This window comes from Anastrepha obliqua, chromosome 4, assembly GCF_027943255.1.
Source record: "Anastrepha obliqua isolate idAnaObli1 chromosome 4, idAnaObli1_1.0, whole genome shotgun sequence".
Classification (NCBI taxonomy): domain Eukaryota; kingdom Metazoa; phylum Arthropoda; class Insecta; order Diptera; family Tephritidae; genus Anastrepha; species Anastrepha obliqua.
Genome location: NC_072895.1, coordinates 27,233,052 through 27,244,099, shown reverse-complemented (window position 1 = coordinate 27,244,099; position 11,048 = coordinate 27,233,052). Strand labels below are relative to the sequence as shown.

At 35.0% G+C, this 11,048-nt stretch overlaps 2 protein-coding genes and 2 long non-coding RNA genes across 4 annotated transcripts; 2 read left to right on the top strand and 2 right to left on the bottom strand.

The window, feature by feature from the left end:
* Window positions 1-246: 246 nt before the first annotated feature.
* LOC129245376 (uncharacterized) lies at window positions 247-1,162 on the bottom strand. The gene is made up of 5 exons (XR_008582404.1): window positions 1,093-1,162; window positions 944-1,032; window positions 822-889; window positions 445-765; window positions 247-388 (listed from the first exon to the last, which is right to left on the bottom strand). It is a non-coding gene; the product is annotated as an uncharacterized LOC129245376 (long non-coding RNA).
* A 1,839-nt stretch (window positions 1,163-3,001) lies between these two features.
* On the top strand, window positions 3,002-4,211 carry LOC129245696 (cytoplasmic tRNA 2-thiolation protein 1). Its single transcript, XM_054884035.1, has 2 exons — window positions 3,002-3,143; window positions 3,202-4,211. The coding sequence occupies exons 1-2, from the start codon at window positions 3,096-3,098 to the stop codon at window positions 4,183-4,185; spliced, it is 1,032 nt and encodes a 343-aa protein (XP_054740010.1). The 5' UTR covers window positions 3,002-3,095; the 3' UTR covers window positions 4,186-4,211.
* A 5-nt stretch (window positions 4,212-4,216) lies between these two features.
* Window positions 4,217-5,771, bottom strand: LOC129245697 (uncharacterized). Its single transcript, XR_008582427.1, has 5 exons — window positions 5,664-5,771; window positions 5,223-5,590; window positions 4,848-4,948; window positions 4,573-4,665; window positions 4,217-4,326 (listed from the first exon to the last, which is right to left on the bottom strand). It is a non-coding gene; the product is annotated as an uncharacterized LOC129245697 (long non-coding RNA).
* A 1,599-nt stretch (window positions 5,772-7,370) lies between these two features.
* Window positions 7,371-9,642, top strand: LOC129245930 (putative uncharacterized protein DDB_G0286901). Its single transcript, XM_054884376.1, has 4 exons — window positions 7,371-7,582; window positions 7,641-8,448; window positions 8,893-9,244; window positions 9,303-9,642. Exons 1-4 carry the CDS (start codon window positions 7,543-7,545, stop codon window positions 9,423-9,425), a joined length of 1,323 nt encoding a protein of 440 aa, XP_054740351.1. The 5' UTR covers window positions 7,371-7,542; the 3' UTR covers window positions 9,426-9,642.
* The last annotated feature ends 1,406 nt before the right edge of the window (window positions 9,643-11,048 follow it).

Genomic DNA, 11,048 nt, shown 5'->3' with positions numbered 1-11,048 from the left:
TTGGTTTAACTAATCCGCCCTTAGATAAAGTGTCAACCCAAGTAAATGTAGGCTCATTGCATGAACAATCGGTCAACTTTAATTTGCGTATTATGTAACCGGCAATATATTCAAGAGCATCTTCGTGTAAGCTATCAAAGACATTGCGAAAGCAGAAGTTCAGTCGATCATTCCTCCACGTAAGAAAAACATTGGAGTTAGAAGAGTTAAAATTGAAACAATTATAAATTTATTAGTTTATTGTTTAAAATTTGTCTACCTTAATATTTTATTAGTATAGTTAGGAAAATATATTCATATAGTCTAAAACTAATACATCGAAAAATTTCTATATTGATAACATAATCCACTTTTAGTAATTGCGATGATTCGGGCAGAAATCAAAAACCTGTAAACCAAAAATCTTAAAAATTGTTAATTCATAAATATAGCACTACAACTTACATGTAAATGTAGACGTAAAGCGCGAGGACTTGCTCGTGTAGGTGTTGCGCATGCATTTACGTACAGCATATTGTTCTAGACCGGGTAGCGTGAAGAGCCAGTTCGGAAGCCAAATTGATTTCAGTGGTAGCAGAACTAGGCACATAATGACCGTCACATGTCAAACACTTACTAGGTATTTGCACCATCATACACAGCACGATCAATGTCATCTATGAAATGGTAGAAATACGCGGTAGAAATACGCGCATACATGCCTTCGTTTCTAAAAACCAGCTCTTCAACACACATCTTCCGCTGCACTTGCTCGTCTGTGAAGTCCTACAAATAAAAACTTTTAAAACCAATTTATTAGCAAATATTCTAATAGAACTTACTAACTGTAGTTTATGTATTGTATGTAAGGTGGTCACTATTATATTTGCAAAAACTCTGTTCTAAAAACCTATTAATGAAAAAGTTTAATAAGAATTTATACAAATGTCTGATCTGGACTTACGTTTATGAAAATTCACCAACCGGTAGTTTTCGGCAGCAGAAAGGCGACTCCAAATAATCGACTACCACGATATGTAAGACATAATCGACCTAAATAGTGAAAAATGCCATTAATTTACAAAATAATTAGCTTTTATTAAAAAGACTTACCTAAATGTGGCTATATGGTAGCTATTTATCGCAATGAAAAGCACAATTGTAATGTAATTTTCACAGAACTTTGAATAGAATTGAAAGATGCGAAAGTCTAAGCAAAATGGAATAGGCAAAACAGTATTGCCTGCTAACTTTTTCAGCAAAAATTTTAACTTCTACGCTTTTGAGTACTTTTTCTTTAGAATTTGCTCTGAAATAAAAAGTAGCTTTTCCAAGAGGACAACACGGATTTATTAAGTAGCTTCAAGATGGCTAACACAGGGTGAAAATTGGCTACTTACATCACCTTTAATTATTGCTTCATGATATTTATGAAAGATAGCATTAAGCATTCACAATAGATTTCGTTACAAACATTGTACCAAAAACAAGTAAAAACACTCTTCTTCTTCCTACTTTGGTCAGAGAACGTAAATTGATAGAGAAGGCAGAGAACGTAAATTCATAGAGAAGGCTCAGGAACGAATGGGCAGGTTAAATGTCAAAACACATCAAAACGAGGGTAGGAAAGTTAACAGAAGAGAGTTAACATAGCGGAGCGTAGTCAACAGAAATAAATATAGCGTTTGCATTGAAATGTAAAATGCCATGATTTGGTGTTAGGGAAAAGAAAATAACAGAAGACTTGTACATTTTTCTTTCATGCTTATTTGCCGTCGGCATTTTGCATGCGCAAATGGATTATTTCTTGTGAGATGAATAAATTAATTCTAAGTAACGCAATAGCACCGTAGGACCGTGAATTTACGTTCTCTGCTTTGGTGTGAGTGCTGATAATAAACGGTTCACCAGACAGGGCTAGTTTACTGGGGTAGCAGCCCTTGGTCGGGAAAAATCCGAGTCATTCCGGTAATGTAGAACCGGCTGCCATGGGAATGAATGAATGCTAGTCTTTTTGGTTTGCTGCAAATTAAAATTTTTATAGTGACATAGAATGTTGACAAAAAAAACCAAATAATATCGATTCAATAAACAAATTTGCAACTTTACAACAACAAATATTTTTAATATATTTCTTAGCTAATTAGTGAGGAAATATTGAATATATTGAGAAATATCAGAATATTTACCCCACTTGTGAGACTTTTGGATACGACTTTGATTGAAATTTAATCATTTTTTATGCAGCCATCTCACATAAAAGTTTGTTTTGGAATCAGATGATCTCAGATGTGCACATTTTTTGACAGCCAACTAAGAGTGTTTTTACTTATTAATCTATACAGTGGTTACAAATTAGGTTTTAACTTAAAAATTATGTGCAGAAATTATTTATCTGAATTCAAGAAGAAGCATATGGGAATTTTAATTATTTTCAATTATTTTTATTTTATCAAACTCGAAGACAACACATTGACCTTTTAAATTAAACAGAATATTTTAATCAAAAATATTCGAAATCTGCTGTTGAAACAAAACAGTATTAATAATATTTGATAAAAGGATATATTTATGCACTAAATATAAATATAGACGCTTTGGCCTCTTATTGTTTATTATTAAAGTAATATCGAATTTCACAAGCGTATTACTGTCACAATTTTTTGCAAACTCAGTAAACGTCGCTTACGGTTTTCCTCCAACTGTTTATTACTAGCAACCAATTTCCCAATTAACTTAGTTATTCCTCTCCTTGCCCTTTCTTCATTTCATTAATAATAATGAAACAAACCAAAAGCTCCAAAATATTCCCCCAAAGCAATTTCTATGTGAAAATCCTTTCAAAACAGCACCGACAGCTGATTGTCAATTTTGCAGCTAATCTGCCATATGCGAACGGATAAATTAATTTTGTGGTTTTAATGCTAATTACTAATATGTGAACGTTCTTGACATGCCGTTGGAACATGGCATTAGAGTTACCTAAGAAATCATCGATATCGGCAATTCACGTGTAGGACAATCGATTGTAAATTATTTACTTCTCACTCTATTTCGTATTTTTATTGTTCAACATACATATTTTTTTAGTATTTAATGCAATAATTTTTAGTAAAATGCCCATTAAATGCAAGACAAATTGTGGTAGAAATGCAGCACTTAAGGTAAGCTATGAGTAAACGCAAATTGTAAATGAACTGAACTTCTATATCCATCTCCCAGCGCCCCAAAACAGCTGATGCACTTTGTAAGGACTGCTTCTTTGCTGCATTTGAAGCAGAAATTCACTACACAATTATTACAAATGAACTCTTTAAACGTGGAGAAAAAGTTGCAGTGGCCGCAAGTGGAGGAAAAGACTCGACAGTCTTGGCTTATGTGCTGAAGTTGCTCAATGAGCGATATGATTACGGTCTACAACTAATACTGCTATCCATTGACGAAGGCATAACTGGCTATCGAGATGACAGCTTGGAGACAGTCAAACAAAATCGTGATGACTACGAAATGCCTCTCAAGATACTCTCATACGATGAGCTATATGGTTGGACTATGGATCGCATTGTAGCCCAAATCGGGCGTAAGAATAATTGCACTTTCTGTGGTGTTTTTAGACGACAAGCATTGGATCGTGGTGCAAAACTACTTGGAGTGGATAGTATAGCTACTGGGCATAATGCGGATGATATTGCAGAGACCGTTTTGATGAATATTCTACGAGGAGATACTGCACGTTTAGGACGATGTACGGACATACGTACTGGAGGTGGTGAAGACTCAATACCTCGTGTAAAACCGCTTAAGTACGCATATGAAAAAGAAATCGTAATGTACGCCCACTTTAAAAATTTAGTTTATTTTTCAACGGAGTGCGTTTTCGCACCAAACGCATATCGAGGGCATGCACGTGCATATTTGAAAGACTTGGAGAGAGTGCGGCCATCAGTTATAATGGATATTATATATTCTGGTGAGCAACTCAGATTTAAAAGCACTGTGAAAAAACCGACTCGGGGAACCTGTGAACGTTGTGGATTTGTGTCATCTCAACAACCCTGCAAGGCTTGCATTTTGTTAGAAGGCTTAAATCGAGGTTTACCTAAGCTTGGTATTGGTAAAAAATCGAAGGGAGATCGCATGAGGTCTAAGCAAGATAGCGAAATCGCCTTGAGAGAACGTGCAAATTTGGTGAAAAACGATTTTTAGTGACAAATAAAAGTTTTAAATTTATATATACATAATATACAACTATTTATTTCGAAAATTATCATGTGTACACATTTTAGTTTCATATGCAACGATAACTGCAAATCCTTGGCGAAACCCCATGAACACCAGCAAGTTCATCTAAAAAAGAAAGAAAAAAAAACTAATCTGTTAATCCAAATCTTTACATATTCAAAGAATAAAATTTAAATATATGCTCAGTGCCTATATTTAACCATTATCCATAACCGGTTCAACAGAACGCACTTATTCCAAAAGAATATTGGAACAGCTTGTCCAAAGTTGAACCATTATATGGTTGTCTGTGAATGGTTTATAATTTCATCATTGAGAAATTAAATGGTATATTTCTTAATTTATATATACCTCATGAGATGGTATTCCAAATTCATTCTGCATTTCCTTGATGTTCGCTGTGTTAGGGAAAAATCACCCTTAAGGAATTTATTGTCCAATTCCCTGAAAGATAGAACCTATTTAATTCACAGCTCATACTAATTTATAACAGTCGTCATAGTCGTTTGCATATCAGTTAAACTATTGAAATCAAATTGATTCATAAGAGATGTCAGAAAAGTAAATATGTATATAAATCATCAGTGCCGTACTATAATTCAAACAAAACACGTTAATTCATTTACCTTTGAACTCATTCAGCTGAAGTCTTCTCATCAGATTTCTGCATGCACGTATTTTACGGCATTTTCATATGTGCGTTAAATATCCTCAACATATTCCCCATCTGAAATTGCATTAAATTGAAAAAATTAGAAAAAAATTATAAACAAGTGTTAAATGAAGACGTATGGATAAAATAAATTTAAATGTTCACTTCGCAAAAAAATATGCACCGCAAATTCGCAAGAAATTTTGGGTTATGCTTGGGCGAAGAAAGTTACTTTGCGAGCAAGTAAAAAGCACTAGCAGAAGTGGATATTCTTTCTTCAAACCAGCGACTCTGTGCTCGACTTTTCTGTAGCAAATTTGTAGGTTATGATTACATGCAGTGTACTTACATGTATTTCATGTCTCTTATTTATATTTTACAGCCGACTGCAATGAAGAACAAATATTGTAAATTAACGGACGGTACATACATATGAATTTCACGATAGCTACAGGTTTTACAGAGGCACGTGTTGCAGAATCTAGACCACATAGTTCACGAATTTAATCAACCACATGGCGATAGTCATTGCACGTACTATTCATTTGGCAGAATTACAGAGTTCTACAATATGGCATATACAGACCGTATTGCAGTTATATAGTTCTGCCATTTAATTATTAATTGAATTTGTAGCTGAAACCTATGGAGCACACGAGGATTATTTCCATCGAGGTTCCTCAAACGACAGCACATTCATTTGGCAAAACGTTTGTCCTTTCATGAAAATAGCAACTACTACATCAAAGGTATATAAATTTTGCCATTGATATATCAAAATACCGCTTACCCAAACTTTACTGCAATACGACTCGATGAACATGTTTTACTTCCAAAAAGATCAAGCAACACCTTCAACATGTTTCCAAAGAATGAACAAATTTCCGGAAACAGCACTTACATTGAGAATGACATCGGGAAACACCGCGACATCTAGTGTTAAATACGTACCTTAATGCTGCCACTGTCTACATTTTATTTTTCGGAGTGGTTGTTATGAAAAGTGTACACGCTGCAATCATTTGCTTTGATGGGCGTATTGGATGAACGGTTGTGCCATATGTATACATTGAACTCATTGCTCAACATGTCGGTTGGCGCATATATACTTTGCCTTAGGTATATACGCAAAACTGGACCAAAAGTTAAGTATTATAAAGCATTTTTAAGTCGGACATAGGTATAACTTAAATTTTTTTTTAAATTTCACCAGCCACTTTTGGGGCTAAATTAGATTCACTTTACATCGTGAACATCGATAAAACTAGAAAAATAGAAGTATAACAATTCGTCTTGAAGTGATGGATTTTAAAGCGACTAGCGACGAGAGTCCATAATTAATGCAACAATACATCCAGCTGATTAGTTTGTTCTAGATTAAAAACGTTTTGCACATTAGAATGTCTCGAAGAAACGCAGAAAAAGAGAAAAGGACCAATTGCATTGAACAGCCGACATACCCTCGGAGTAAGAAGCATACGGCGATGGTGCGAATGGAGCGGCTTTTCGTCATTTCATTTTGTGCTGGCACCCTAATGTACACTGCGAAACAGAAAATAAATGATTAAAGTAGATTTAAAGATTTCTTTTCCTTTCATGCCATAATTTAAAAATGCCGCTATTCCAAAGAATAACGGAAAGCTGTTGCTGCGTTGTGAATGCGCGACGAATTAATTTTATCTATTTGTCATTCATTACATTCTTCTATTCTCTTTTCCTTGACATTTCTAATTTAAAAAAATGTTGTTACTCGAATGCTCCCACCTGGAATTGATTTGTTTTGAAGAGGCCTACGCAAGTCACCATTGACTTCAAGGGGAATAGAGTATCTAAGGTGGCGCTATTAAAAACAGTTACTTTTTCCCCGATTTTGACAAGTCTGACGTCAGCTGCCTTCGCAATGCAAAACAAACAAAAGTAGGAGAAATTACATGTTTGTGAAAATTCAGTGAGTGGCTTGGTAGTTTTGCGATTTGTGAGATTTAAACTAGGCAAACTAATGAAAACGAAGTGCCGTGTGTTAAATTGTGAAATCTTAAATTAATATAAATCCACCAGATGCAGTTTGGTTGCACCGTAGCAAGGAAGTGTGTGCCTTTAATTTCTTTGTTTGGTTGTTTCTATTACTTTCTCTCTTCCTTTTGCTTTTTTAGTTATGGACTCTTACGACACGGCGAATTGGGATGGCGCATTCTCTTTCTCTATCATTCTTGCATTGACTTTATACGACCAGATCTATTGGACATTGTAGTCGAAAATTGGATCGAAGGATATGCATATCATATACAAAAAATGTATGCCAGGAAATTATCTACCAAATATTATGATTAAAAAAAAATGTATTCCAATAATATTTCGGTTTTGTATTATCATTTCAATTTCTCAAGCTCTTAAGCACACTCAACATATTCGAAACAATAATCAACATAATTATTCAAAAATGGTGGCAACCTGTTTTACAGATATGTTTAATAAAATAACGGTATCAGTAACTGTGAAGCGTCACTTTAATATCTCATGTTTTTTGTTCATCACAAATTATTGTAATTTGATTTCACACATTGATAGCGTTGGTGTCAATTAATAAATAAACTTTTCAGAAGTGTTTCTGCTTGTTGGAGCTTGTTTAAGCGTTAATTTAAATAAATTGAAAGCAAGAAAAGTTTTCGATGGCCTCCGAAATGGAAAATTTTTTAGAAATGTCTCTTGGTAATATAAGCATTGATTTTCAAATGTCGTTAATACTGATAAAATAACCAATTTTTAGATGAGTACATAGCAACAAAGAAAAGTGGTTTTCGCAAGATTGGTAACAGCAGTGGCGGTGCCGTGTCTAAACCTTCGGACCATACCTCGCCTGTCTTTAAAGATGAGCGACGAAACTCTAATGAAGTTAATGAGGAGCTTAATGAAGACAAGCTTATGGATAGTGATCTGGAGCCACTAGGTGAGCGATCTCTGCTGAATTCCAGTGGTAAATTAAACAAGTCCTTTGGGATTTGGCGAGGCCCTAGTGCTGAAAAAAATTTCATTGATTTGGATTACATGAAGGATGAATTCGATGAGATGTTCAATGATCCAGAGCTACAGAAATCATGCAAAGATAAACAACTAAACCCCCAGCAACAAATTGACAAAACGGATTTACGAGAAAGACTTAATAATAGCATAAATGCAAACAACAATTGTAGTAGCATTAACAAGCAGCAGCAACCATTTGTTCAGCCGGCAAAAAAATCAAACAATAGGGACACAAATGCTAAATTGAGATCAAATATGCAAACGCAACAAAATTCTATGTCTTTAACAAGCCTCAATTCAGATGGTAGCTTTAGCAGTAATGGACAAAATCGTCGACGCTGGAATGGCAAAAGGAACTTTCGGAGGCGGAATAACGACGGATGTGGGAATAGCGGAAACGGATTTGTGAATAATAGTGGTCAAAATTTGAATAGGTATAATAATAATCGCAATGGAGGAGGTTGTGCGGGAGTATATAACAACAATAACATTTCTATGAATAACAATGGGCGAATACAACGTTTTAATCAACGCAACAATCAAGATAGTCTGAAGTATAATAAAATGAGTATATTATTAATCAAAGTAGTGTAAAATTATGCAGACATAAATGTTTATAATACATTTTTGTCACTTAAAATCCGGCTGGCATAGCTGCTTGTCTACCATTCGGCGGGACCGGGGTTGAAACACTTAGAGTGGATTATCAAATAACATAAAAGTTGTATCAAATAGAGGTCGTCCCTCAGCAGGCAACGGCTAATTTTCGATTTACATGAGAAACTTTTCATGGCAGATATACACTCGGAGGTTTGCCATTGCCTGCCGAGTGGTGCCCGCTATTAGAACCAACTTTTTCTATCATTTTGGGGTTTAATGCACGAAGATTCGCACCTACTCACTTCCGAATGGTAGTCACGCACCAAACAATTCGGATATTGTGGCCACATCTATATATAGTATCGTTTAAATTGCATTACTTATACTATGATTTTCAGCAAAAGAATCAAAACTGTTTTGGATCAAATCAACGGCACAAATTCAATTTATGTCAATAAGCAGGTGGGCTCTGTTCGTGATTTGACTATTGAATGCCCAAGTGTATCATTCCCAGGACGACTAACAACAGGAGCTGTACAAACTGTTGCACAGCAAACTCTACAGTCACAAGCAACGCAAACGCAAAATGAGTTGAAAGCTTTGCTCGGCGTTAATGAAAGTAACTTAAAAGGCGATACGATGGCGATGTTGGCTGGAAAACTATTGGACTTGTTTCAATCTAGCCAACAGCAGACAATACACAAGCCTATCTATGATATGCAAATTCAAAAGGAAATTCATGAGTTGCAGGTGGGTACAAAGAATGAAAACTTATAAAAGAAATTTAGACTAATGCTATTTTATTTAGGGCAAATCTTTATTATATAAATGTCCCAGTGGGGAAGTTGTAAGTTCTGACGGAACCGGAATCGATAATTGTAAAATTACACCGAGTTCAAGTGGTGTAACACTCAATTATAGGTTTGGCTGAAAAGGAAAAGATCTTTCAGTGTTTGTAGATATACAAAAACAACAAGAAAATTCAATAGGAATATGGATTGGCTTTTTTTTTTTTTTTTTTTTTTTACTTTTTTTATGGAAAAACAAGGTATTTTAAGTTCAATGCCAGCTCATTTGTTATGCATTCACTTCTGTATTATTTTCATTGAATTATAAAAGAATTAAATTAAAGTTGAATTGCAGTATAATTTGTTTTTTTAAATTAAATTTGAGCGGCGAGAGTATGCGAAGCTCTGTATTTTAGAGCAAGATACAATATAATAGTTGAACAAAGCTTATTTAAAGAATGTAGTCCTGTTAACGAGCCACGGTGCTATAGATCGAGCAAATTGTCACAGCAGTGGTTATCTGAAAGCCAATTCGTGCAAGTGAGATTTATTTTATGTTGATCAGCTATACCTTATTTACTTTGGAAGCAAATGCATTTCCAATTAAGAACTTTTGGTATTATTAGATCAACAAAGCAGTTCGTAAATAAAACGCGGATAAATCCAATGTGTATCCATGTAAGGGATAAGAGTAGTACAAGAGCAAAGTTTAGCCTGAATGTAAAATTCAAACAAAACAAGATCTGCACACAAACCGCTTTAACATCATACCACCAAATCGCAAAAAAAAAAACAAAAAAACAAATTAGCTGTTTGTATTCGCAAATTGACTGCATTCACCGGGGAATGCTGCTGAAGTGACGGGATCATCATTGGCTACATACACATAAATCCCTGTAATTCTGGATGCAGAACCGACTGTTTTGGGAACGTTGTTATTGTTGTAATGACATAAACACCCATAAATGGTTGGGGAATGCTGCTAATGTGACAGTTCTTGTCCCCATATAAATCCGGGTCTCGGTAACTGTGAACGAACTTTCGTGGGAACGCTTAATAGCCAAATTCCATCACAGTCAGACTTTTGTTAAAATTTTTCTATCGGTATAGAGAATGATGTTTCATATTTTTAATAATTTTGTTGCTGTAGGCTTTAAATTAAACTTCCCTATGCTACAAGGCGTATTTATGGAAGGTGGTGGCACTAGACCAACAACAATGTTTTGTACGTTTGATTGTCACGGCAAGGTATGGGCGAAGTAGAAAACAAAAAACGAATTCGCCTTGTTTTATTCTGTTCTGACAGCTACATGGACACAGCGAAAAAAAAAAAACAAATAAGCTGATCTACCAACACCACCTTTAATAGATTCGCCTTGCTATGTTGTGACAATAAATTTTGTAAGTCTTTGAGATATTTTTGAACGAATACAACCTACTACGATATACCAAGGCGAATTTATTACAAGCGATGGCAAGGCATATTCATTAAAGGTGGTGGCACTAGACCAACAACAATCTTTTGCACGTTTAATGGTCAAAGAAAAGTATTGTAAAATAGAAAACAAGGAATGAATTCGCCTTGTTTCATTCTGGGTTGACAGCCACATGGACATTGCGAAAAAAAGTCAGCTGATTTACCGGTACCACCTTTTCACCTTGGGTGATGGTAATCGCATATAAGTCAAGCAAGGGAATACTTGCCCCTACTTCCATTAAGATAATATTTCCTCTTAATCGCAGCGCCGCCTCTGAGTGAGGATTTC